The 26994-nt window shown below is 51.6% G+C and overlaps 9 protein-coding genes across 9 annotated transcripts; 4 read left to right on the top strand and 5 right to left on the bottom strand.

Annotated features, from left to right (window-relative positions):
• Nucleotides 1–723: 723 nt before the first annotated feature.
• Nucleotides 724–1650, bottom strand: PpBr36_03624 (uncharacterized protein; the record flags this gene model as incomplete). Its single annotated transcript, XM_029890795.1, has 2 exons — nucleotides 724–1404; nucleotides 1522–1650. The coding sequence occupies 2 exons, from the start codon at nucleotides 1648–1650 to the stop codon at nucleotides 724–726; spliced, it is 810 nt and encodes a 269-aa protein (XP_029754195.1).
• A 970-nt stretch (nucleotides 1651–2620) lies between these two features.
• Nucleotides 2621–4963, bottom strand: PpBr36_03625 (uncharacterized protein; the record flags this gene model as incomplete). Its single annotated transcript, XM_029890796.1, has 3 exons — nucleotides 2621–3818; nucleotides 3885–4441; nucleotides 4511–4963. 3 exons carry the CDS (start codon nucleotides 4961–4963, stop codon nucleotides 2621–2623), a joined length of 2208 nt encoding a protein of 735 aa, XP_029754194.1.
• A 1766-nt stretch (nucleotides 4964–6729) lies between these two features.
• On the top strand, nucleotides 6730–6891 carry PpBr36_03626 (uncharacterized protein; the record flags this gene model as incomplete). Its single annotated transcript, XM_029890797.1, has 1 exon — nucleotides 6730–6891. The coding sequence occupies one exon, from the start codon at nucleotides 6730–6732 to the stop codon at nucleotides 6889–6891; it is 162 nt and encodes a 53-aa protein (XP_029754193.1).
• Nucleotides 6892–9196: 2305 nt separating this feature from the next.
• PpBr36_03627 (uncharacterized protein) lies at nucleotides 9197–12766 on the top strand (the record flags this gene model as incomplete). The annotated part of the gene is made up of 6 exons (XM_029890798.1): nucleotides 9197–9476; nucleotides 9545–11969; nucleotides 12043–12194; nucleotides 12271–12392; nucleotides 12458–12630; nucleotides 12694–12766. The coding sequence occupies 6 exons, from the start codon at nucleotides 9197–9199 to the stop codon at nucleotides 12764–12766; spliced, it is 3225 nt and encodes a 1074-aa protein (XP_029754192.1).
• A 1831-nt stretch (nucleotides 12767–14597) lies between these two features.
• PpBr36_03628 (uncharacterized protein) lies at nucleotides 14598–15377 on the top strand (the record flags this gene model as incomplete). The annotated part of the gene is made up of 4 exons (XM_029890799.1): nucleotides 14598–14637; nucleotides 14792–14916; nucleotides 15038–15159; nucleotides 15269–15377. 4 exons carry the CDS (start codon nucleotides 14598–14600, stop codon nucleotides 15375–15377), a joined length of 396 nt encoding a protein of 131 aa, XP_029754191.1.
• A 506-nt stretch (nucleotides 15378–15883) lies between these two features.
• PpBr36_03629 (uncharacterized protein) lies at nucleotides 15884–17510 on the bottom strand (the record flags this gene model as incomplete). The annotated part of the gene is made up of 4 exons (XM_029890800.1): nucleotides 15884–15964; nucleotides 16056–17147; nucleotides 17282–17340; nucleotides 17444–17510. 4 exons carry the CDS (start codon nucleotides 17508–17510, stop codon nucleotides 15884–15886), a joined length of 1299 nt encoding a protein of 432 aa, XP_029754190.1.
• Nucleotides 17511–18383: 873 nt separating this feature from the next.
• On the bottom strand, nucleotides 18384–21063 carry PpBr36_03630 (uncharacterized protein; the record flags this gene model as incomplete). Its single annotated transcript, XM_029890801.1, has 3 exons — nucleotides 18384–19289; nucleotides 19359–20545; nucleotides 20625–21063. The coding sequence occupies 3 exons, from the start codon at nucleotides 21061–21063 to the stop codon at nucleotides 18384–18386; spliced, it is 2532 nt and encodes an 843-aa protein (XP_029753262.1).
• A 1554-nt stretch (nucleotides 21064–22617) lies between these two features.
• On the top strand, nucleotides 22618–25732 carry PpBr36_03631 (uncharacterized protein; the record flags this gene model as incomplete). The annotated part of the gene is made up of 2 exons (XM_029890802.1): nucleotides 22618–22718; nucleotides 22828–25732. 2 exons carry the CDS (start codon nucleotides 22618–22620, stop codon nucleotides 25730–25732), a joined length of 3006 nt encoding a protein of 1001 aa, XP_029753263.1.
• Nucleotides 25733–25894: 162 nt separating this feature from the next.
• PpBr36_03632 (uncharacterized protein) lies at nucleotides 25895–26874 on the bottom strand (the record flags this gene model as incomplete). The annotated part of the gene is made up of 3 exons (XM_029890803.1): nucleotides 25895–26307; nucleotides 26524–26623; nucleotides 26698–26874. 3 exons carry the CDS (start codon nucleotides 26872–26874, stop codon nucleotides 25895–25897), a joined length of 690 nt encoding a protein of 229 aa, XP_029753264.1.
• Between the last annotated feature and the right edge of the window lie 120 nt (nucleotides 26875–26994).

Here is a 26994-nt window from a genome sequence, read left to right on the forward strand (position 1 = left end):
TCGTAGTGGTCGCCTCTGAGCCTCGACACGCGTCTGCCCGGAGCCTCGAATTGGTCATCCTGCTAGTCACGAACGTACATCCCTGACTTGGGACGACGCCGCTTGGAAGCAGTTTTAGGTGGCTTATCATTTGTGCCACAACCGAGCAAGTGAATTGTGGGAAGAGGACGCTCTCGATGGCTACACAACCAATAAAAAAAATTAAAAAAAGGAGAAAAAAAGAAAGAAAGAGAGAAGCTGACTGGACTGGATAATTGACAAAACATCATGATATTAGCAGTGGGGCTTACCTAGGAGCCCAGCACTCCGGCGATTGCAGACGACGGTGACGACTCGGAAGAAAGCTGCTGTCTAGAGACGCCAAACCGGCCTGACTTAACTGAGCAAGCGTCTAAGCGGTCACTAATCACACCCATCACCCAGGGTTCCCTAAAGCGGCAAAAGATGCTTTGGGGATTGCCCAGGTAGATCACAGCAGCGAGGTGGCGCCCAATATTAACATTTCCGGAGGCAGTTCGCATGAGAAAAGCCGTGGTTTGACATTTTTTCCATGGCACTATATGAGCTCGGGAAGAAGCTCTCTTGTCTTTTCGGTTTTCCTTTTTTTCTTTTCTCCCTCATCTGGTCCCTAAGCTTTTCCATAATCACAATTTGGTCCTCTGCCCACCTGAAAAGTTGCGTGACTGTCTGAGCAACCTCTCCTGCTCGTTGCCATGGTCGATGCTAGTTGCTGTCACTCACATCATCGTACGCGATTGGCATGGGCCACTTGGCACGCAAGCTTTTGTCGAGGATCTGATCCTCGATCGCCAGCATCTGGATCTCGGCCGTGGCCACGTCGATGAAGATGTCCTCGTCGCTTGGTATGATGAGATTTCCGGGATCCAGACAGAGCGAATAGAGCTGCCACTCTGTCTCCTTGGACCACCTCGTCCCCTGAACAAGCCATGCTGCCACAAACAGCCTCTTGTCTATTGCGCCGACGGTCCTCTCACGGTACGAGCCGGGCTTGCCACAGAGCCACCAGCGCCGCAGCTTCTTGAGCGTCTTGGAAAAGCTCAAGCCAGTTTTTGTTGAGGCGAATGCAGTTCCCCAAAGGAATGGCGTATCATCGGCCAATCCGATAAGGATCTGGCCCATGGCCTCCGGCTCTTTGTGGACCCAGGCTGATGGGATCAATGATATGGCTGCTCCCACCAGGTAGCCTTGCGTATAACACGCATTTTTGACAAGCTCTCTTTTGCTAGAGATCAGCTTTATGGCAGCGGCAGATCCCAGTTCATCTCGTTCCTCAGAGCTAATGTCGAAATGAAAGCTGGTAGAGATAGGTCGGTTCCACATGGCCGGGCTGTAATAGTTGATTCTGGCAGCAGATTTTAAAATTTCTTCCGAGGATAAGCCAGCCTGATGAGACAGACGCTCAAGTTTGAACGACCGAATCAAATGCATACAGGACTCCTGGATTATTTTTTTTTTATTAGCTCAACGGCAGCCTGGACTGGGAACGCTTGTAGTACTCACTTGGTTTTCGGTGCCCTTGATCCTGGCCTCCAGAAAGATGAACCATTCTGGCTGAGAGTACTGGTCGGGGCTGACGCAATTAAGCTCGTCGGCATGCTCTTCGTTCGCATTTGACCCGGTCTTCTCCATAGATGCGTCAGTACTGCACGCTCCATCTCGGCTGGCTCAATCGATTTGTGTTCTAATGCACTAACGGCTTTTTGAGTCCGTGGCTGACTGTCCAGACTTTGTTGCTGATTGTCTTGATCCTGCTCTGGCTTGTCTCCGAACTGCTAGCTGGTTAGTTCCTTTTTTTGATGGCTCAGAGTGCCTGGGAAAGAGTCCCATTGCGATTGACACAGGACACGACAGTACTTGAGTTGACCCCAGCTTCTCATCTCTATGCAGCTTTGGCTTCTTCTGCGCCGAATGCTGCGATGTAGAAAGCGGGTTGTTGCGTTTGTTTGGCCGACTAAGCATCGCCTGTATCCTTCAGGTGTATTTCGGAAGGGTTCACCAGAGGTGTTTAGGTTGGAGGACAAGAATTGGAAATAGGACGCCTAGGCGAAGAGGTTTACCTTTGAGCGTTGGTTGGGGTTAAGCGGAAGCTACGAGAAATTGCATGCAGTAAAACTGACCAGCCCATTTCCCCTTCACTTTGCACTCAGGTTGCACTCAGCTTACACCCAATTCCTCCCGCATATTTTTTTTTTTTCTTTGTTCTTTTTTTTTTTCACCTCTGCCTGTTAGAAACTACATCCAACCAATGCCAATAGCTAACAGCTGCGTATTCTCCTGAATGACCGTGTAGTTATTTTCATCGAGCAACGTGTTATCATCACAATGCTTCAGCAATAGTAGCATCTGGTGTTGCCTCGTAGTTTTGAAGCCATTCAACATATCATCAGTACCTATCTGGGTACCTTTTGCATGATTGCTGGACCCGCTCACTAATACTCATGCTTCATATTAATTTTCAGTATCATACTAGAACTAGAGATGACACTGTTCCAATGACACTGTTCCGATGACACCGCAAACATCATCGGCCGTAACCCTGGTAAGTGCACAATACACTGTCTATACCTTTTCGTAGCTTCCGGGAATAGATACTTCCTACTCACGCTGATTTGGTTACGCTCAGTTGATGCCTTCCGGCTCCAACCTGTACAGACACTCGCCCGTCCTTGAAGGTAGCGCCGCTTTGCGTGGTTCCTGCTGCTCCGTCGTAGATCACAGTCCCACCCATGCTCACACGGGCTTCTTTGCTTGACACAGGGACACTGATGACGCCGCTAGTGCCCTCTGGTGCATCTACTTCCAGCTCCAACGCGGTCCCATGCTGCCCAGCCGTCCACGACACCCGAATGGCGGCGCCATGTGGCGTCGGCATTGCGCCTCGAGCCCACGTCAGCCCTCCCGCAACCACAGGTCTCACTTCCCACTGCTCAAATCCGACCTTCTTGGCCGTGATACCGAGCACGTAGTTGGTCATCAGCGGCACAATGCCCGTGGACCAGCCATGTGACATGGACGTAAAGCCGCCCTGGTACGGGCTGCCGCCCGGCCCAATGCCCTCCCAGAACGTCACACCCGGGTCGCCGGCGGACATTGTTCCGTACAGTCGGCGGATCTCGTCGAATGCGGTTTCCTGAGTGGAAGAAACCTCCAACCTCGCGGCGATCTCAAAGTACGAAATGAAGGCATAGACCCGCTGCGAGTATCCGTCGCTTACCTGGTCGTTGTCGTAAAAGGCGTTGCCCCAAGGCCTCTTCAGCGAGCTATCGAGATAGGAGAGAATGGACTCAGCAACGCTGCCGCGCGAGTTCCCTGGGTCGGTTGTGGTGTTGGCTACCCCAGACAGGATCGCGAGGCTGTTGCCATCCTGTGAGTGAGACGGGCACAGCTGAGAAGATCCGCATCTGCCGCCGTCAAAAAATGCCCCGACACTAGAGTCCCAGTTACGTCTGAGCAGGGCCGCTCCAGTCACTGTCGCCCTGTTTCGCCAGCGTGGAGCGTCCTGGTCTTGTCCAATCTGCTCAGCCAGGTCTGCGGCGTATTTGAGAGCGCGGACGTAAAGAGCGTTGTAATAAGTCACGGGGCCTTCTCGTGGTATGAAGGCGTAGTCTCCGTAGCCCCTTCGCTCGACTAGATTTGTGTCCGAGTTCGTGACGCTGGGGTAGAAGTTATCGAGGACTTTGACCAAGTTGGGCCATACCGACCGCAAGTAATCAACATCGCCAGTATAGACTGCATAGTCGCAGCTACATACTACCCACCATAGTGGATAGTCGAAAAGTTGAAGATTGTAATTTCCACTACCAAGTAGTCAGCACCTCGATTGAAAACCCCCTGGTTGTGGCGCATCAGGGTGTCAAACTTACATGCTGGCCGGAGGAATCCAGCCGTCGTTTCGTTGGTGCGCTGCTAGATCAGCCAGCACGTTCTTGGCGGAGGAGGCGACATCATGGGAAATGTACGCAGTGAGTGCGGCGACAGCTAAATCTCCCACATACGGATCCCGATCACGCTTAGGCCCATCGTGCAGCACAAGCTTGCCAACCAACGTCGGGCTGCCAGCATCTCGGGGCTCCGTGTCGTTAAGACGGAAGGTGTCGATGCAAAGGTCATTTGTATAAACAGCGTCGTACCACCACTGAGTAATGCTCTTGTCCGAACACTCAAAATTGCCAGTGAAAGTATCCGGCGTGCCGTGGAAAGCAGAGAGGTGCAGCTTGATGGACGAGATCGAGACTGTGCCATAAGAAGTCGTGTATGGCGAATCACTCTCAAGTGCTTCCAGCGTTATCTTGACGTATCGGAAACCGTGAAGACCATCGGCGCATACCTGCCGGCCGTGTTCGCATCCAGACTGCGCCAACCACTCGTACGGCTGCTGCTTGACGGCGATCTGGTCAGTGCCGTTGGTAAGTTTTTCATCCTAATACGCCGCGTTAGTTTAGCTGGCCTGGCCAGGTCGTTGCTTTTCCCCCGCAGGTCAGCCACTTACGCCACCCGCGTGGTCAGACCGTGTAAAGTCACTTCTGTCACCCAAGAACTCTAGCGTCTCGGAGAATGCCAGTTTCAAACCAGGAAGGGTGTTTCTGTTGGGAGTAACGGCAGAAGCGCCAGCAAACCGGATGGACAACAGGCCCACGGTATTCTGACCAAAGTCGACAACGATAGATGGCTTGTTGTTGGTTGGTTGGCTCCGGGTGAGCACTGTGGGAGCGTCACCCTTGATCAGTCCATTAGGGTTGGACACATTTCCCTGAATTTGCCGGCTTACAACCTCCCTTGGTGTAATAATCGTGGTTGGAGAAGCTCGCACAAACTTTTGCCAACTGTTTTCGTCACTATCCTGCCTGCGATTTACATGGGTATCAAGCACCAGAGCCAGGCCCAGCGGGATGATGACCGATGCCAACAGCAGGCGCCTCAGGTTATCTCGACGGAGCCCCATCGTGGACGTTGGTTGTTGAGAGGGAACCGTTGGAGGCACCAGACTGCGAGTGCAGGCCCTTGGGCCGAGATATAATATACCTGTAAAGTGATCGACGGATCATGCGTGACTAGCCCAGTCTATCAACAAACGATGAACTGAAAATGCAATAGTTCGAGAACAAAGGTCATGCGTGCATGTCAGTTCTGATATACCGGCTAGCAGGCGCGCTTGGGCGTACAGGTGCAAATCAGGCTTGACGCTTTTCAGTAATGCCCCAAAGGAATAATTCGGCCTGCCGTTCGATCAAGGCTTTGAAAGCAAAAGTTTGGTAGAGGTAGTCTTGTTCAAAAGAAACCGTCTGTCATTTGTGTTTATGAGGCCAGGAACGAGGCGGGGTAAGTTGGGATAGCAATCCTGTAGCGCACAGGACTTGTGTAGTGCTTGCCAACCAGCCACAATGGTCAAATTCTAATGAGAACATGATATGATTCAATCTAAAAAGGGAGATTGAAAGTTTTTGAATGCACTTGCATCTCGAGAGGGACACGCAAGACGATTGAGCAACATGACGTGGAGTCTACGGGCCGTGCTCATGCCGACATGCCCGTTGATGCAATTGCCAACCCGAGGGGTTGTACTGGTGTTGGGATTAGACTGGCCGAGATCGACAGACTATGAAAGTGAAAGAGTGTAAATTTTGTAAAAAGTTTGTCGTTGACTAAAAAGCAACAGAGGTACTTGGCCCGGATTGTCCAGCAAAAAAAGAAAAGCTCCGTAGGACTTGGGTACCTCCGGGCGGAAATGTCAAACACTTGAGGGCTGGAGACGTCGGGGCCGAAGAGTGGTCACGGATGGGGTTTCGGGTTTGCAGCCCCACCAAAAACCAATTGATCAATCAGTCGCGTGAAGACACCCGCGTGGTGCAGCTGCCTTCACTGCCTGGACCCTAATGGTTGTATGGCAGATGCACTGGAAGAGGCAGGAGGACAGAGAAACCCTACTTGAATTCTAATTCAGGTACATCTGCTCGGTGCTGACACGGGCAGCGTGAGCTCACTTCGTTTCAGCACTCAACACAATCTCGTACAAAGAGTCCCAGCAGATCAACTGTGGCATTGAACAAAACGGGGCAGCGTGGATTCTGTGCGGACAAAAGGATCCATTGCAAAAGGATACCGCAACGCAATGCAGCTGATTAATGGAAAAGGAGAGAAGACGATGATGTCTTGGTAAACCTTTTTTGGTTGGCGATTGAGTCGGTTTTAGAATGGTGCCCCACTAGTGATGTTGACAACCCTGAACAAAGTATCAAGTATTACCAAATTCGATGTACGGTAACTTGCCTATTGTAGTCCACCTGGCAACCTTGGCCCTCGAGACGCACTGTTTACAACGGAAATCGAGATCATTGGAGACTTCAAAAACTCTCGATAATTTCAGACAAAAATGAGGGAAGTTCGAGATCCATGTCCTTTACTCCGGAAGACAAAGCGCCACTACCGGTCAGCAGGGAATATGCTCTCCAGGGGTAAGACAGTTGGGATTGGTAACGCCCCTTGGGCGACCAAACCAACAAACTACGGTTCCTTTTTTAATACACGAAAAAATATTCCGTATGTACTCAAACGAATTGCGGTATGTCAGGCGGAGTAGGCTGTCTAGCGGTGAGTTGTTAAAATAGCATTCATTTTTTAGTTGAGGTACTCGTAGTTTGGGAGAAGAGACGTAGCATAACCAAGTCACCAATTGATGCGGCTCGCTCGGTGTCGGTTCAGGGCATCAAAATGGTTCCAAGCAGGGAGATGAGCCCGACAATACCTCGTGACGCTGACGGCAAGGGTAGACGGGCAGAGGCTGGTCTCTGCAACACAGAAGCGAAGTATCAAGACATCATGAGGTCTTCAGAGATTTACCCCATGATACCAAAAGGGCCCACTTTTCAATAATCTGGGGGTAATGGAAACTCAAGGCTCTGGGCCTGGACGCGGGGATGGAGGGGTTAGTTGTGCACTGGCTCGCACAAACCAGAGCCAACGGCGGCGTTTTGTTACGTACATTTACGTACTGACGTGACGACCTTGACACATCGCGATGCATTGTTGGTCTGACGTGCTTATGCTTGGTCGATTTGAGGCGTTTGGAACAAAAAAAAAAAAAAAAAAAAAAAAAAAAAACAAGGTGTCAAGTACTTGCACCTATCCTGGAATACCTGGTCGGCAGTAATTAGTGGATGGTGGAAGCAGACAAAGATTTTTTTTTTCTTTTCTCTTGGCCTATCCACCCTTGTCTAGGACCGTTCAAATCATGAAGAAATAGTGTATTGTACATATGCAGCCCACTAGCACTTGTTTGCTGTTGTTTTGATGGTTAAACAAAACACTGGTGACCAGACGCCCAGACCACCAGGTAGACGGTGAGAACTTTTGGGGCTTAGTCGGGCTTTCTTTTTGTACATACCCAAGGTAGGTTCGCTGACGGTGCCGGATCAGGAAAAGCCTCTTTGTTGCAGAAATCCTTCTCCGGTCTCCGTCCGTCACCTGTGAGGAAGGTAGGTAGGTACCTATCTCTCTCTCATCTCTCTGATCGGGGTGGATTGGTTCCTGAAATCAATCCGCCGCAGCTGAGCGGGCAGCCGGGGCGGGCGAAGCAAGGCGAGAGCGGGGCAATTGATTCAGTATTGTGTACTAGGGAAAGTGTGTGTGGGTTTGTGGGCAAGGTAATAGGTAAATCCAGGCTGAACTGGCCAACAAAAGCTCACGATGGTTCAAGCTTTTGTCCAACACAACAGGTGCCTTGGCCCTCTTTTTTTTTTTTCGTACCGGCTCCGCACCGTGCATTCCAGAAATAAAACGGCAAAACGAAAGTGAAAAAAAAAAAATAATAATAATAAATGAAAAATTCAAATCCAGGTACCGTGATGGACTTGCTGCATTTGATTACCGGATCGCCTGGGATGATGGGAACCATCCCCTGACATGCACTTCCTGGGGTCTCCACCTCTGGCTACTTCGTGACCTGTCGTGGACACGATGTAATTCAAGTATAAAAGGTCGCTCGAGTCCCGGCGTTCGTGTTCGCTTGGGGTTACGATATCTTGGTCTTACTCATGCAGTGCTCTCTTTGCAAATCAAAATTCCTTTCATCTCTAATTGTCAAATAAAGAAAAGGAGGGCCACCAATTCGTGTCAGAAACGACATCATTTCCCCTTTCTTTCAGCCGGCAGGTCAGGCACCGCGTAGATCCGGTATCTTGCCAGCAGATCCCAACCCCCAACACACCCTCGGTCTGAGAGTAAGTGGTCCTACTTGTTATTAAACTCGTCCATGATTTCTTCTGCGCCAGCTTCCACGCTTATCTTGTACCGAATCATTGGCATCTACCCTATCTGTCATCCGTTCCCTCAGCCGCTACAGCAACGGCCGGGTAGGCTGTGTCCAGGAGGCCGGGCTCTTATCTGCATTCCTTGCCGCAATTCAATCCAAACCAGATCATCCTTTGAGTTGAGAGGATTGATCCTTGCCCAATCCGAGCACTGGGGCTAGGCGGTGTGCCGTTGCCTCAGCCCAATTGCCCTAGCCTGTCAAACCGCCTATCTATCAATTCTGCATTACGAGCATTTTTATCTTTACCTGTCTTGAAGCGACTACTGTGCCTTTTGAGAAACCTAAGCTAATCGAGTTTAAACCAGGACGGGGCTACGCATTGCTCATTCCACACAAAAATACGGTAAGCCACGAAGCCACCCGTCGCTCGTCGGAATTGCCCTGCGTTGGTGCCAAAGTAAGGCGACGCAAATAAAAATAATAAATAAATAAATAAAAAGAGCGGCAGGCACCTCTTTTTTTTTTGGGGGGCCCCCCTTATCAACGGGAGGAAAGTGCTCTACCGGAGCATTCTAAGCCACCCACCTCAGCACCTTCCCATCCCTTGTCGTCAGCATTGGTGATCTAGCGATTACTCAGTTTGTTGGTATCACAAAGACAACTGGCGACGTGGACTTTATTTTAGATAATTGTCCTGTTCGCCCGCACTTGAAAATTTTGTTGTTTCTGCCCTCAAAAAAGCGGTACACATTCACTCACTCAACTCTCTTTTTCTTTCAAAAAATCACTTTATTTCAAATGCACCCACGGCTTGTTTCGGCTTAGAAACTCCTTGGCAATAAGCCGCCCCCAGATTCAACTCACTTACACTTACTTACATCGTCAACCTGCAAACACTGTGCTACCCTTGCTCGCGGTGCCATCATAATGGATAAGCCAAGAATCAAAACCACTGACCTGGTGAATTCGTTCCCGGAATACACAGATCCCTTTGAGCCCTCCAGTGCTAGCATCATGGCTTCACCAATTAGCAGCACAGCCCAAAAGGCTCTGGGCATAAATGGCGACGATCCAAGGCATCCGTCACCTCAGCCCACACACTTCGCCGTGTCAAAACTCAAGGGAAATGGCAACCGCACCCTGAGGTCGGCCACGGTGGGCTACATTGCCCCGGAGTTCAAGGGCAAGGCCGAGCAGATGCTAGAGGGTATGTAGTAGATTCGGCTGTAGATCACTCCTCAAACACTTCTCGTCTCGATTCTGACCGTCCCACAGTCAAGAAGGAGATCCAAGAGAATGGCTGGATCCCGGACAAGGTCATCGACGAGCAGGTGGCTTGGTTCTATAACGAGCTTGGCATCGACGATGTCTACTTTCAGCTCGAGAGGCCGGCCGTCATCGCCAACCACATCACCTCCCTCTACGCTGCCAAGGTTGCAGCCTTCTCCCGTGAAGACAAGCGGGAGGAGATCAGGTTAGATATGGAGGCCTCTGACCACGCCATCTACATCGACACCAGCGAGCCGGGGCGTAGCGCAATCGAGGGCCCGCGCTACGAGACTCGTCTTGAGGCCAAGTATCTTGACGGCAACGACTCGCAGAGGTTCCGTGTCGAGACCTTCAGGTCACCTGGCGTCCTGGGCCAGAACACCAACGGCGGCGGCGCCAGTCTTCGCTGCTACTTCGTCTACCAGTGCACATTTGTGGAGCCCAACGCCGACCCTAACGAGACTCGTCTTGAGGTCATTAGCGACCGCATGTTCCTCGCCAAGGCCACCAAGAACACCCTTCAGATCTACCAGGAGATCATTGAGCTGGCCGTCAACCGAACTGGCCCGGTCATCGAGGTGTTCGACATCGAGGACTCGCCAGAGAAGCGTCTTGTGGTTGCTTTCAGGTCCCGCACTGCCAGGGGCATGTTCAGCGCCATCAGTGATTTGTACCACTACTACGGCGTCACCAGCTCCCGCAAGTATGTTGAGCAGTTCTCCAACGGCATCACAGTCATGTCCATCTACCTGCGCCCGGCCTCCAACCTGGACGGCAAGTACCCTCCTATTGAGGAGTCCATTCACCAGATCACCAAGGAGACATCGCTGCTATACTGCATTCCCCTCAACAAGCTTCACCACCTCTTCGCTACTGGTGAGCTGAGCCTCCAGGAGGCCATCTACGGCCACTGCGCCTGGGTCTTTGTTCAGCATTTCCTCAACCGCCTGGGTTCCGAGTATGCCACTCTCTCAGATGCCCTCGACCCCAAGAACAACGTGCACGCCGAACTTCTCTCCAAGCTGAAGAGGCGACTGCGTACTGAGACTTTCACTCCCGACTACATCTTGGAGATCATTGGGTCGTACCCGGGTCTTGTTCGTCTTTTGTACGCTGCATTCGCCAGCGTCCACCTTAACACGGATGCCAAGGAGAAGGGCACAATCACGCCTACGCCTGGTGTCGAGGTCCTGTCTGACGAAGGCCTCAAGGAGCGCATCACCAGAGAGGTCTCCAACGAGCACGAGGAGATGGTCATGACTGCCTTCCGCGTCTTCAACAGCGCCATCCTCAAGACCAACTACTTCACCCCCACCAAAGTCGCTCTGAGCTTCCGTCTGGATGCCTCGTTCCTGCCCGAGATCGAGTACCCCACGCCACTTTACGGCATGTTCCTCGTCATCACATCCGAGTCGCGTGGTTTCCACCTCCGCTTCAAGGACGTCGCTCGTGGTGGTATTCGTATCGTCAAGTCCCGCAGCAAGGAAGCCTACTCCATCAACGCTCGCAACCTCTTCGATGAGAACTACGGACTGGCCAGCACGCAGCAGCGCAAGAACAAGGACATCCCCGAGGGCGGCTCCAAGGGTGTCATCCTGCTTGACGCAAAGCAGCAAGACAAGGCACGCGAGGCCTTTGAGAAGTACATTGACAGTATCCTTGACCTTCTCCTGCCCGCCGAGACCCCCGGTATCAAGAACCCGATTGTGGACCTGTACGGCAAGCCTGAAATTCTGTTCATGGGCCCCGATGAGAACACTGCCGACCTTGTCGACTGGGCAACCGAGCATGCTCGCTCCCGCAACGCCCCTTGGTGGAAGTCTTTCTTCACCGGCAAGTCACCCAAGCTTGGTGGTATTCCTCACGATACGTACGGAATGACGACGTTGTCGGTTCGGGAGTACGTCAAGGGCATCTACCGCAAGCTTAACCTCGACCCCTCCAAGGTCAGGAAGATGCAGACTGGTGGGCCCGATGGAGACCTGGGCAGCAACGAGATCCTACTCAGCAATGAAATGTACACATCCATCGTCGACGGCTCGGGTGTTCTCTGCGACCCCAACGGAATCGACATTGACGAGCTCCGCAGGCTTGCCAAGCAGCGTGTCATGATCTCTCACTTTGACATGAGCAAGCTCAGCAAGGACGGTTACCGTGTGCTGTGCGAGGACGTCAACGTGACTCTGCCCAACGGTCAGGTAGTCGCCAACGGCACCGCCTTCCGTAATACCTACCACCTCCTGGACACTGGCCTCACGGACATGTTTGTGCCGTGCGGTGGCCGTCCCGAGTCCATTGACCTCGTCTCTGTTTCCAAGATCATCAAGGATGGCAGGTCAACCATCCCTTACATCGTCGAGGGTGCCAACTTGTTCTGCAGTGAGCCCTCACGCATGCGTCTCGAGAATGCGGGCTGCGTCTTCATCAAGGAGTAGGTTTCCAGACTCTTACAGATCCCTGCCCACGTGTTGAAATATGGTATGCTAACACGCTGAAAACAAAAGTGCTTCTGCGAACAAGGGTGGCGTAACCAGCTCATCGCTCGAGGTTTTGGCGAGTCTTGCGTTCGATGACGAAGGTTTCGTTGAGCATATGTGCGTTGATGCCGCTGGCAACGCTCCTGAATTCTACAAGGCATATGTGAAGCAAGTTCAAGGTACGTGATAATCCCTACCATGTAGTCCCTCGCCTTGCCCCGTATAATGAATCCGTTCATACTAATGTCTTTACAGAAACTATTCAACGTAACGCCTACTTGGAGTTCGAAGCCATCTGGCGCGAGAATGCCGAGACTGGCGTGCCCAGGCCAGTGTTGTCCGACAAGCTATCTGTAGCCATTACCACACTTGATGCAGTAAGTTGATTCCGCCTTTGTCTCCGTCGGTGATTTGCAGAATGTGCACTGACAGTCATGAGCAGGAACTGCAACACAGCGAACTGTGGGAGAACGAGAAGATCCGGGTCTCGGTTCTCAAGGACGCCCTGCCAAACCTGTTGCTCGAGAAGATTGGCCTCGAGAACATAATTGCGCGTGTCCCTGACAACTACCTCCGGGCCATCTTCGGATCCTATCTTGCCAGTCGTTTCGTCTAGTAAGTGTCCCTCAACTCAGACTTCCTGAAACTCGTGCGCTAACCACATGTCTTCTGCTACAGCACGTATGGTACTACCTCGAACTCGTTCTCTTTCTATAACTTCATGACTGCAAAAATGGCCCAGATCCAGTAGAGGATGCACAATGGGTTTCTGTTTCTAGCATTGTATTTGTTTTTTGGGCTCGAACGGTTACGGAGAATATAGGGGAAATTAAGGTGAAACTAAGGTTATAGAGAAAAACAAAAACAAATAATCACGATAAGACTTTCTGAGCCTATTGCCTTGCTTTAAAAGCTGGGTCCCATGCTCTCCTTCTCGTAAGGCTGCATTGTGAAGCGGCTATGTATACATTTAGATAGGTAGGCAGCTAGGCAGGAAGGTACGTCAGTAAATGGGGGTAGATGGCAGCCTAAGCAGAAAGGGTTGAAATATTAAAGCTTTCAATCAGAAGAGCTTCCTTTCCAATTAGCTTACACCTTCAAGCTGCAATGCTATAAACAGTTTGAACAAACCTCCTTGACCTTGTGTTTCGTCGAAAATGGACCCACTTCATCAATCTGGTATTATTTATGAAAATCCGCGCCCCCGTGCGGATATATACCAAGGGGAATAAAATGATCACTCAGGGTTGCGTTTCGTCCCCGAACCTAAAAGCAGCACACTCACTCTCTTTCCATGATTCTCTCCACAGCTTGCTCGCTCTAGAACAACAAAAAGCTAGTACTAGGAATCGAACCTAGATTACGAGGACTTTAGCTGTCAACGACATCTCAGAACCTCATGTGCTAACCATTACACTATACCAGCTGATGGTAGACGAGCTAGTACTAGGAATCGAACCTAGATTACGAGGACGATTCTTGTCATGGACATTCTTCAGAACCTCATGTGCTAACCATTACACTATACCAGCTTGTTGTGGGTACGGACAGACTGCAACGGTCTTGTGTAGGGTTTGACAGCACGATGGATTCACGGAAGAGCCAATTCCACATCACAATCCACTTTGTTTAGAACAGACCCACCTTGGGCACTTGAACAAAGAACAGCAAGCATCGTTTTACTGCTTTGTATGTTCAAGTTGTGTCTGGATAGCAACGAGGTTTGGTGAGCACAAGTGCGCAACCTCGCCTGGACAGGTGTAATATCTCAAAACAATCTCTTCTTCCTCCTGTTGTCTATGCTCATTTCTAATTACCAGTGCTGGCCATGGACTTTCATCCAGGCCAGAAAGAGTCTCTTAGGGGATTAGACACATGTTACTATCGCGGGAGAACAAAATGTCACATGGATCTAAAGTAACAGACCCATGTCGTCGCCGTGAGAAAAAAAAAAAAAAAAAAAAAAAAAAAAAAAAAAAAAAAAAAACTTGTGGTTATGGAGCAAGTTCCTCACAGGGGTAACGCCAGTTCAGAGACTCCCGAGGCATATGCATGCTGCCCGACTACATCCACTTTGATCCTCCAGCAGCGGCGCGGCACCCGCCCTTACTTGTGCCAGACAGTGACTTCGAGGAGGAGATGATGGCCATTACACTGAGCTTCAAGCGTAGCAGTTGAATGACGCAAAACGTCATCATGGGCAATGGGAGGCTACAAATGTTAGGAATGCAAGCATAGAGTGAACCTGACTGCGGTTGGGTTGCAGTCAAGGAGCACAACGCCAAGGATTGGAAATGGCGGAGCCCCGAAAAGTGGAGATATTCACCAAACTACGATTTGTTGCCACAGTGCAGATTCCACTATGCGCTTTAGGGTCACGTGAAGAATAGTTCCCCTCCCACAACGAAATTTTGAATTCAGCACCGAACGAAACTCACAGCAATAGGCACCTCGTCGACAACCCCGTTTAACTAACCCAACAGCAAAAAGACAACCCCCGTACAAGGTACTTGCTGCCAGAATCATTTCCGGAAATCATTCTCGACATATTCAGATACTAATTTTCATTTCCAGCCGTCAAGATGGTTGCCGCCGCCAAGCACACCCCGATCGTGAAGAAGCGTATGTCACAAAAAGCCCGTCCACGAAGCGAAATTCGATCCCTACACTACACCCCGACGAAAACTCGAGAATGGAGGATGCTACAGATGCCATGATGATGGAAACCATGGGAATGGATCGTTGACTTGCTTTTTTTTTCTTACGCTCGACACAGGCACGAAGAGCTTCATGCGCCACCAGAGCGACAGGTTCAAGCGCGTCGACCCTAGCTGGAGGAAGCCCAAGGGAATCGACAACCGTGTCCGCCGTCGGTTCCGTGGCAACCTTGCCATGCCCTCGGTGCGTTTATCTCCGATTTTAAGCCGAACAGAGAGAAAGAATACACAGATTGGATCTCTGAGGAGGTACTGGCACAAGTCACGGGTGTGCTAACCTTGGCCGATGATTTTGGCGACTATAGATTGGCTATGGCTCCAACAAGAGAACCCGCCACATGATGCCCTCGGGCCACAAGGCTTTCCTCGTCCAGAACGTCAACGACGTCGAGCTCCTTCTCATGCACAACCAGGTCTTCGCCGCTGAGTACGTTTTCTTACCGCCACGGACACATTGCTCTTGCTGCCGACGGAATGAAAAACACGGGGAAATGGAAATCAAGGCCCACAGAAGGCTGACAGCTCTCACAATCTAGGATCGCACACAACGTCTCATCGAGGAAGCGCATTGAGATCATCGCACGGGCGAAGCAGCTGGGTGTCAAGGTCACCAACCCCAAGGCCAAGGTTACCACCGAGGTATAATCGACTCGAACTGTGTGGTGTACGGCGTGTTTCGTTCCTTTTTTTTCTGGTTGCGACAAAGATTTACTTTGCTCTTGGTCTGCGGGGGAAAAAAAATATCACTGGCATTTTCTGCACGGAAGCTTCTGGGGTCCCTAGGGTCATGAATTGCATCTTCATTTTACGGTTGCGTCTTGTCCCATGCAGCAACCCAAGAGACATTCGCCCGTGATGTTGGCAATACGGAAATAACGAACATTTGACGACCAAACACAAGCTAGGCAGGGGCTTGTGATGCTAACGACGACGCCCGGGGGGGGTTTTTTTTGTGGCCCCAGCTTTTTTCGCCTGTTAGAATTCACTTGGGGCCCGCAGTCGGCGTTTTGGGGATGAATTAGGCCTGGAATTTAAAAGCACGATGGACGCCTACCAATACAACCGAAGTCTAAATCTAAATACAGATCAACGCAGGCTTCTCGTATTGATTAAAATTGGATGGCATCAACGATTTTTCCATGTCGGACCATCTACTGAGTAGCACACTGGGGTCCAGCCTCTTCCTCATCCTCCCACTCTGACCCACCCGTTTCTCCAGCCGAAGCACCCATCTGTAGATTGATATAAAAGTCAGTAACGGGGAGACATTACTCCAACGAGTACTGCATCAGATGACTTAGTAAACGCGAATGCTTTTCTTACCTGTTCGATGTCTGCGTTCCTCTCATACTCGACCTCATCCACCTCGTCCGCAGTGATGGGGGCCGGTGGAGGCGGGAGAAGCTTCTGCAGAGCCTCGTAGTCGCTGGCATCCTTGAGCCAGCCGTCTTCTGGAAACTCAATCTTGACGATGAGGTACAGGTCGCCCCTGGCATCGCCACGCTTGTGCGGCATGCCCTCGCCCGGCACCTTGAGGATCTCGCTCGGGCGCAGGACCTTGCCCCGAGGCAGCTCGAGGTGCAGGCCGCGGCCGTCGAGGTGCTTGAGCACGACGCGCGAGAAGCCCATGAGGGCCTCGGCCAGGGTGACGTTGAGCTCGGCCGACAGGTCGTGCCCTATGCGGGTGAAGGTGTCGTGGGACTTTTCGACCAGCACGATGATGATGTCGCCGGGCGTCTGGCCCGGCAGCTGATCGGCCTCGCCCTCAAGCACGACCTTTTCTCCGTGGAAGGCGCCCCTGGGGATGTAGATCTCGAGGGCCTTGGTGACGGGCAGCGTGGCCCTGCCCTTGCACTTCTTGCAGCGTTCCTTCTCCTTGACGTACTTGCCGGTGCCCTGGCAGTGATCGCACTCGACGATGTCCTGCGACACGAGGCCCGGCGCCACCTGCTTCAGGACCTTGCGGAACCCGCTGGCCTGGCACTTGTCGCAGTCCTGCGGCTTGTACTTGTCCCTGGCTCCCGACCCCTTGCATACGGAGCACAGCTCGCGCTTGCTGCTGGCGAACTTGACCGTCTTGCCCCTGTACAGGTCCTCGAGCGTCACCTCGTGCGGTATCTCCTGGTCCGCGCCCCGCTGCGGCCTCTTGGGGGCCCTGCCGCCGCCCATGCCGCCCATACCGCCCATGCCCATGCCCATGGACGCAAAGAGCTCCTGTAAGTCGTCCATGCCCATGCCGCCGTGGCCGGCCGGGCCGCGGGACGGGTCAAAGGCGGCCATGCCGTGCGTGTCGTACAGGTGGCGCTTTTCATCGTCGCGGAGGATCTCGTACGCCTGCTGAATGGCCTTGAACGTCGCCTCGGCCTCTTCCTTACGCTCCTCGGGGACCTTGTCTGGGTGGTGTTGGCGTGCTGCCTGGATTGGTGTAGTTTGTGCGAGCAGGGGTGTTGAGGTTAGTTGGTTGATTCCAAAGAGTATATGATGGATAGACATGCGGCGTGTGTGTGTGTTTTGCCAGCCAGTGGCAGGCGTAGCTAGAATCTCCTCACCTTATGGTATGCCTTTTTTATATCTGACGCACTGGCGGACCTGTCGATCTCCAAGAGTTCTGTACCATTGGTGAGTTAGGGGGGTCGGGAAGGAAGGGCAAAATCAAAAGAAATAAAATCAAATAAAAAGGAACCGGCGCGCGGGTTTTCGGCGGTGCGCACCGTAGAGATCAACGTCCTCGTCAACGTTTGGCGGCGATGCGCCGCCGGGACTACTTGTTCCGTCCATGACTGGTGATAAAGTGTTACGGTGTAGTCGATAAAAAGGGTATTGCTAATCACAAAACGACCCGATTTGGTTTCCCCCACCGCGCCGTTTTGGTGTACAAAAAAGACGAGGCAGAAAAAAAAAAAAAAAAAAAAAAAAAAAAAGGATATCAGCCGGTAAAGGGTGGCGACTGTACCAGGATTATTGGAATCAGACTCTTACGTATGAAAGCCTCTGTAAATACGGGAAACGAAAAAATGACAAGTAGAATCTAAAATGTTCACCCAGGCACCTTTCGTCATTCAGTGGACAAAGTCAAGTAAGGGATCTTTTTTTTTTTTTTTTACCCCTTCATCCTTTGCAGCGGGGCTAACAGGCAGCGGCGGCAAACAAAGAAGAAAATGTCCAAGACCCACAACAATTGCTGCGAGCCTAGTATTCCTTGCTGCAATTCTGTTCCACATGCAGGCTTTTTTTTTTTTTTCTTTTTTTTTTTTAGTATTCTGTGCTGAAGCTTGTTTGGTTTCGCTGCCACATTACATTTGAAGTTTTCAAGTAGCTCACAAAATACAGATAGTTTTGTTGATCCACAGTTTGTGCCATAATCATATCGGCGAATCTCGATAGATTCTCAGATAGGTACCATCTTACCACGAAAGGGATTAACGCAGTAACAATCACAGCAATGTTCTTTTCATGTCAAATAAACAAGCATGTCAATGTCATGGCTTTTGTTAACATTTTTTTCTCCATTCTCTTGACTTGAAAACTTGCTAGAATGAAGAAGAAACTTGCGTTAATTAACAACAGGCGTGTCGCGTTCATTAGGGTACTTATACAAAAGAGAGTACATGTATTACGAATAAGCCACCATGCCATCCTGAATCATTCATTCTATGCATGCATGGCCATGCCGCCGTTGGTGAGCTGAGGCTGTCCGCCAACCATACCCGGACCAGAGCTGACCATGCCAGGACCCGAGCCAACCATGCTCGGACCTGCACCAACGCCGTTGCCATTGGCATTGCCATTGCCAGCGTTGTGCACCTTACGGGCGATTTGTGGAGCAGCAGGAATATCGGTGCTCTTGGATGCCTCGCCGACAGAAAAGACTGGAGACTCCCAAGCTGAACCCTTCTTGGCCAGTTCTCTGAACTCGGCTGCGCGCGTGCTGAGGGCAGAACCATTAGCCGGTCCAGGGAGCTTGATGTCAGGGAAGATAGAATCTTCGGTCGTGACAGCATAGTTGACCTTCTTGTCTGCAACAGCATCCTCCGTCTTCTTCTTGGTCGCCAAGGCACGGCGCTGGACGGCGCTGGCGTAGCGAGAGTAGATGTTTGGCACGTTCTCAGGGTCAGACTGAGCCTCCTCCAAAGCCTTGTCTGCCTCCTGCTTGAGTTGGAAGAGAATCTGATCAAACTCGTTGAAACGATCCTTGATCACCTTGCCGAGCGCCTTCTGGATGGCCGGACGCATCACCTTCAACATGATGGGCTTCGCAATGCTGAACAGGAACTTGTGGTTGGACTGGTGGATCTTGATGTCTAGGTTGTTAACCTCGACGTCAACCTTGTCAACCCTGAAGAACTTCTGGGCATCCTTTTCGTCCGGCGTCGAAAGTTTGAGCTTGAATGAGAAACCGTTGCCTCCCATGAATACGTCCATGAGACCAACGTCTGTGAGCGAAGGGAATCCCTTCTTACGCTTCACGTAGTAAGAAACATCACGGAGGTCCATCTGCACTCCGGCGACCTTAATCTCTCCCGAGTGCTTGCGGGACGACTTGACTGTTTTGCGACCCTGTGAGTTTGAGTTGGGTTAGTTTCTGAAGGTATAAATGCCGTTACAATAATAGCGTCCGCAACTTACCCAGCGCATATAGTTGGAAGAATCAATCTCCATCACGTTGGGAGTGAAATTGTCGCTCTCAAGAACCAGATTCTCAACCACAAAGTCGATCTGGCTGTCCTGGTACTCAATTCGGGGGATGGGAACATAGGCGATGTTCTCCAAGGTAGATGGAACGATAACCTCTGTGAGATCCTTGACCAGGTGCTTCTTGAAGACTGGCTTGCCGTTTTCGTCGTTACCCAAGTCGTTGAAGAGCTTCATAATGGCCTCACGGAAAGCACTGTTGAGCGGGTCCTTCTCAAATTCAGAGAACAAGAATTTGACCTCATCAAGGATTCTGTCGACATGAACCTTGTACTTGTCCCGGAGGAGATAAGAGCCTTCGTCGTACAGCTGATCCCACTCCTCGGTGCTCGAGTCGTCAATGACGTAGCCTTGCTCTTCGAGGCACCGGCGGATGTAGCGGTTGCATCGCTTGAGCCAGTTACGCAGCTCAGGGTCCTGGTCAGCATCGCGGTAGATCTGACCAATGGCATTCCATAGATCGTCAGTCGATGAACCGTTAGCGAAGCGCTCGATCAGAGTCTTGAGGTCCCTCTCAGCTTGACCAAGGTTAGAAGCCCGGGCGTCCCTAGCGGCATCCGAGCTGTCCTGACCAAGAGCCTTTGCGTGATAACCATACTCGGAAGCCAGGTCAAGGAGAGTGTGAATGGCTTCCTGGTAGTCGGGGTGCTGCTGGCACTCAATGAGCATCTTCTTGAGGCGCCAGACGGTCGCCTCCCTCCTGTCCCTCGGCACCTTTTGCTCGAGGTAGCGCTTGGTGCGGGCGCGGTATTCCACACCCTTCTGCTTTGCAGCCTGCTGGGCCTCGGCGGTAAGTTGCACCTCTGGCGGTGGCTGCTGAGCGTTGCCTCCAGCAGTGGTCGGCTGCACAGCAGTTGACTGAACGGGAGATGTCTGGCCGGGAGCGATTTGGCCAGGCTCAGTTGATGCCGGGGCTTGGCCATTAGCCTTGTTGTTCTTGTAAGCTCCCTGCACCTGCTTCCTAATGTTGTCCTTGCTCAAGTTGGGAGCATCATGCCAGACATTGTCGTCGGCTGGACGATCAATTTGCGAAAGAGCATCCTGAGACGGCTTGACGTTGGAAGCTGCTTTTGTCGCAGCATCTCCTGCCATGTCCCTGAGGAGAATGGACGCATCCTTCACTGTGAAGGGAGGTAGTGTTAGCAGCAGAAGATCAAAATGATCAAAATGAGCGTTCTGAATATCCCAGCAGGTACTTACGAAGCTTGCGGAATTGTCCGTTGGTAATGATCAAGGTTCCAAGAGTCCTCAGGCCTTCGGCAGCGCGGTTACCATGGGCTCTGGCGGTATCCTTGTCCACGGGTGCCTGAGGCGACTGGACAGACTTGGGGTCAAAGTGAGTGGTTTGCCAGATGAAATCCTGGAGAAGGTTGCCCTCGTTCTTGGATAGCACCAGGTGCTGGGCCTTCTTCACGACGTCACGGAAGTCGGCCACCAAGGCTCGGCCCTCAGGTGAAAGCTTGTCTGACGGGTTGGAGAGGGCCTTGGTCTGCAGAAAGCTGTTGAGGGCGATATCTATTTGGTCATTGGATGGAATCTTTCCTGCCTGGAAGGCAGAGATGATCCCATAAACCTGTAGCTTCCGAGCAATGTCGGCATCCTTCTGCTTGACGTCGACGGGCTTGTTGACCGACGACATGGTTGCTAGTATTTGGTGGGTGGTATTATTAAAGTCCAATTATGGGTGATGATGATGATGTTATTTTGAGAATGGGGATCACTGTTGTGCGAGTATCCTGTTGCTAAGGGACCAATTGAGTGTCTGCCTGATGAAGCAAGACGGGGTATCACGATGGGAAACAAAACAAGTATGGAAGAATGATCATGGGAATGTGTGATACTTTGAGTTCGGGACCAGCTCAAGTTAAATGGGATGGAGCGTCTGAAGGAAAGTTGGGATTTATGTCATGCATGTTTGGGTTCCGGCAGTTGCCAAGCAGGAAGCTGGTATTGGGCGAGAGGAATGCCTGCCAATATGGTTTCAAGGACGTCATCCAGTCACACACCAACCCATGATGGTGCTACCAAGGATCCATCCATGTCTTTGTTGCCGGTAGAGAAGACCCCACTCATTCCGACTAACACTACGGGTAGGTAGGTAGGTAGGCTACCTTGACTAAACCCCGTCACGATGGGCTGAAAAAAAAAATGAACAAAAAGTAGTTGCCTTGGGTTTGTTGTCACTGACCTCCCTGCAATGACAAGACGGGAGGCAACTTCGGAAAATCGATCGCATTGAATGAATGGCTCAGCTTAGGGAGCTCCCCAGCTACAACGTCAATCGAGCCTAGGAAAACAGCTGTCAAACCTGATCTATGACGTCGTAGGTCGTCTAGCTTCACGCCAGGTCTTGGGTGTGGATGGAAGCACCGCGAGGGCCAGAAAAAAGGGCAACAAAACAAAATTAAAAAGGCCACCGCTGGGTGAACGCGTCACCTTGACGACTTAGCCTAGCAAATCTTACTGGAATCGTGCCAGACTACCTATGACGGACTTGGTAATCTGCATCTTGTTTTTTTTTTTTTTTGTCTGCTGGTACTGATGCTATGTACGAAGTTGTCATTGTGGCTACCGCTTCACGCCAATTGGATGCTGTTTGTTAGTGGATAATGCGGTAAAGCGGCAATCGGAACACACAACTTCCTGACCCTTTTTTTCCAACCTACCCTTTGAGAGCTGTCAGATCATCTCTTGCATCTCCATCCTTGCTATCAACGGCAATGTGGAACCGAGCGCCACATGTCGTGAAAAAATACGTCAATTCGTGTCCAGACTCGGAATGAGTCTAACGAATATATACCAACTTTAAACGTAATCAATAAACCAGAAAACATGACTATTACCATGAGACAGTTCTACCTAATGCTAGGTAACTCAGATAGCCAGTTTTCCCTAAATCTGCTGTACCTGCACGCACCAGATAGATAGGTTGGTTAGCGCGTCAATTAAAGACCAGCGATCGGACAAGGGTCTGCTTTCCCGCACTGCAGGCAGCAACCGGGGAAGTCGCGTCACAGGCGCGTCTCTCAAAGCCAAATTAACGAAGTTTCCATAGATCTCAAATGATCACCACAAACATGAGCATTCGATTGCCAGCACAAAGGCTGACGATTACAAAGCCGTCAATATTGGCTCTGGAACGTCAGGATTCTACGGGCCCATAATCCGAGTTGACTTTAAATCGTCGATCATAATGTCTCGAATTAAACGGGAAGACGCGTCCCAGGAGGCCATTGACGAAGATTCCCTGCAATACAGCTTTGGTGATGCCGGCTCGGGAGAAGTCGATGAGAAGTAAGCATGACCACAGAAGCACTTTTGAAAACCCACCTGCTAGATTATAGTGCATTTCGCGATTTGTGTGTCATGGTAGACCAGCTAAATGGCTTGTTCTCCGGTTTAGATACCCTAATCGTCCCCGGAATCACTCTCAGACACTGGTCTTTTCCGAACTGTTCACGAATCTGTTCAACCCCCTGAATGAGCACAAGAATCGAAGAGGCCCCGTTGGTCCTGCAGGCCGCAAGGGTGGCCCGAGACTCTCTCCTCACGAACAAAGACGCCTCATCATCAGGCGCTTCATCGACCGCTGGCGGGCCGAGGTTGGGAATGATTTCTACCCAGCTCTGCGCCTGATATTACCCGACAAGGACCGCGATCGTGGTGTCTACGGCCTCAAGGAGAGCGCAATCGGAAAGCTTCTAGTGAAGTTGATCAAGATCGCACCAGGCTCGGAGGATGGCCAAAACCTCCTCAAATGGAAACTCCCGGGCCAGACTTTTGCCAGCCGCATGGCGGGTGATTTTGCCGGAAGATGCTTTGAAACACTATCCAAAAGACAGCTGCGCATGGCGCCGGGGGATATGCGTATTGGAGAAGTCAACTCGCTGCTCGACAAACTGGCAGCCGCTTCAGGCGAGGGCGAGCAGCTGCCCATTTTTCAAACCTTCTATGAGCGCATGAACGCAGAGGAGATGATGTGGCTCATTCGCATGATCCTCAAGGACATGAAGATCGGTGCAAGCGAGCGTACCTTTCTGTATCAGTGGCACCCAGACGCCGAGGCTCTTTTCAACGTCAGCTCCAGCTTGCGCCGTGTGTGCTGGGAGCTCTATGATCCCGCTCTCCGTCTAGAGCAGGAAGACACCAGAGTGACGCTGATGCAATGCTTTCAGCCCCAATTGGCTCAGTTTCAGCCTCACTCACCCAACTTTGCTACAATGGTCCAAGACCTAGGCGTCACTGACGAAGACCCGAGATTCTGGATCGAGGAAAAGCTCGATGGCGAGCGGATGCAATTACACATGGTAGATGACGACGATCATCCAGGAGGCAAACGTTTCTCTTTCTGGTCTCGAAAGGGCAAGGACTACACCTATCTCTACGGTAATGGATTTCAAGATGACAACTCCGCACTGACCCGGCATTTATCCGATGCTTTCGACCCTCGAGTTTCCAATCTGATCTTGGACGGCGAGATGGTCACTTGGGATCCAAAGATCGACAAGATGGTGCCTTTCGGTACACTCAAGACGGCCGCCTTGCTTGGCCAAAAGACACCATTCGACAACACAAACGAGCGGCCCCTCTTTCGCATCTTCGACATACTGTACCTGAATGACACAGCTCTGACCAAGAACTCGTTGCAAGATCGCCGCAAGGCGCTAGCCACAGTTGTCCGTGATGTCCATCGTAGGCTCGAAATTCATCCCTACGAGGAAGCAACTTCTGCCGATGCCATCGAGCCGTTGTTGCGCAAGGTTGTAGCTGACTCGTCGGAGGGTCTTGTGCTGAAGAATCCAAGATCAGTCTATCGTCTGAACAGTCGGAATAATGATTGGATCAAAGTGAAACCAGAGTACATGTCCGAGTTTGGCGAGTCACTGGACTGTGTGGTCATTGGCGGCTACTACGGCTCAGGACATCGGGGCGGCACCATCTCCAGTTTTCTTTGCGGCCTCAGGGTTGGCGAAAACCACATCAGGGCCGGGGCCAATCCAGAAAAGTGCATCAGTTTTTTCAAGGTGGGCGGTGGCTTCAAGGCCGAGGACTATGCGCAGATCCGCCATGCAACAGAGGGAAAATGGATGGACTGGGACCCAAAGAAACCCCCAAGCGAGTTTATTGAGCTCGGTGGCGGCGAAAAGTACCAGTACGAACGGCCTGACGTTTGGATACGACCAAGAGACTCGGTTGTTGTCTCGGTCAAGGCGGCCAGCATCGGTGTATCCCCTCAGTTCGCCATGCAGATTACCCTCCGCTTTCCCAGATTCCGCCGGCTGCGGACCGATAGGTCGTGGGACTCTGCTCTGGATGTAGACGGCTTCAACAAGCTCAAAGAAGATGCCGAGCATCAAGCCAAGGAGAAGAAGGAAATGAAGATTGAGGATCGGAAGCGCAGGCCGCAGAAGAGGGCCAGGCGCGAAATATTGATTGCTGGACAGGATCCAGATACGGTCATGGCAGGTGAAAAGCCCGCAGCTGGCCAGACACAGACAAGCCAGACAAAGAGCGTGTTTGAAGGTTTGAATTTTTGTGTCATGACTGACTGCGTCAAACCCGTTAGAAAGACCAAAGCTCAGCTCGAGTCTTTGATAAAAGCCCATGGCGGAACACTCTCCCAACAGACGAACCCCCAACCTAGAAAGCACCTGATTGCGGATAAAAATGGCATCAAGGTGGCGAGCCTTCTCAAGCGTGACAGCGAAGTGGACATTATCAGGCCGAACTGGATCTTGGACTGTCTTGATCAAGACGGCGTGGAGTTCCTCCTGCCCATCGAAGAGAAGCATCTCTTCAATGCTTCGGAAGCTACCAAGCGGACTGCGGAGTCCCAGGTGGATGAGTATGGCGATAGCTACATGCGCACTATAGGCGTTGAAGAGTTGAAGGATATCGCAGAGGGCATTCCCAAGTTTGAATACACAGACAGCTTTGACGTCGACGGGTTCCTAGACGACTTGGAATCGGCAGGGTGTGAGATGGCGGGATCTGGGTTCGTATTCAGACGCTGCGTAGTGCACGTTGATGGTGTAGCTGGGACGCCAAAGCACCGCCTCGACGTGCTGCGAAACTACATCCGCTTTGGCGGCGGGGCCATATTGGACAATATGAAGTCGCAAGGTCTCACGCATGTCGTGGTGGTGGGCGATCCTGATGAGGGGGCGGCTTCCAGGGAGTTGGCAGCTGAGATGAGGCACCACATGAGCCTGATACGACGGCTACCGAGGCTGGTCACGCAGCAGTGGGTTTATGAGAGCTGGAAGGAGAAGACTTTGCTAGACGAGGAGGCATATGTGCCGTTATGATTGATGAATAATGATTATGATTGATGAGTGGACGGTTCTCAAGGCCCTTTCTTGGAACTTTTAGTCTGATGCTACACAGTGCAGTGAATAAATAGCATACAAACAGACCTCGGCCCGGGCCTAATACGTAGCTTCTCCGCCGACTCAAGATCCATCATCCTTTCACTTGCCAATAGTGAGGAACAGACGATCACCAACATCGCCCAAGCCAGGCCTCAACATGCCGCGGTCGGTAAGCTCCCGATCGATGCCGGCGACCCAGATCTCGACACCCTCGGGCCACTCGTCGGCGGCACGCTTGATGCCCTCGGCGGCGGCGATGACGCTGAGCACGACGATGCGGCGGGCGCCCCACTCCCGCAGGGTCTGGATGGCGGCGGCGCAGGTTCCGCCCGTGGCGATGACGGGGTCCAGGATGAAGGCCAGGCTCGGGACCTGATCGGCATTGCCGGCGGCGCCCTGAGGCAGGTGGTTGGGGAGGTTGTTGTAGTACTCGACGGGCTCGAGGGTCGTCGGCTCCCGGTACAGGCCCAGGTGGTGGACTGGGACGGGATCCGGCAGGAGGGTTTGGACGGCTGGTGTTTTTGGAGAGGGGTTGGTTGGGTGTTAATGTAAGTTGGGTAGAGCGTGATGGTTTATAGTGTGGGGAAAGATGAGGGGATATTAGAAGGAATGGGGGAGTCGGGAAAAGTATGTGGTGGTTGATGACCACAAGCGGGTTTCTTTTTTTTTTTTTGGATTATAACATGCGAGAAGAAGACTGAAAATAAAGATAAACAAATTATACACACCTTCAGTCATTGCCAGGCCCGATCTCAAAATGGGCACAAGGCAGATGGTCTCGGGTGTAATGACGCTGGTGGTGTACTCTGCACCGATGGGCGATACATCCTTTAGGAGTATATTATCAGCAATATGTCGTTTGTATTTATTGTTGAGAATAATTATAGTACTCCAGAACCAACCTTGGGACCATCGACGACCTTGAGAGTGGAGCTCATGGCCTCGCTGGCGATGAACAACGAAATATCGCTGACGAGGCTCTTGACCTCCTTTGCACTGGCATTCTTGGAACGAAGCTGGCTCAACTTTGCCCTCAGGCAAGGGTGCTGTGAGACGCGGACGTTTGATGGCAGATCCATTCTGAGGAGTATATTGTAATGACTTGGTTGGGGCGGGAGGGTTTGGACGTGGCAAGACGAATTGATTGGAGTCGCGGGACTTGGGGTAAGGTGAGACAGATAGCTTGAGAACTGGTTGTA

Source organism: Pyricularia pennisetigena, chromosome 3 (assembly GCF_004337985.1).
Source record: "Pyricularia pennisetigena strain Br36 chromosome 3, whole genome shotgun sequence".
Lineage (NCBI taxonomy): Eukaryota > Fungi > Ascomycota > Sordariomycetes > Magnaporthales > Pyriculariaceae > Pyricularia > Pyricularia pennisetigena.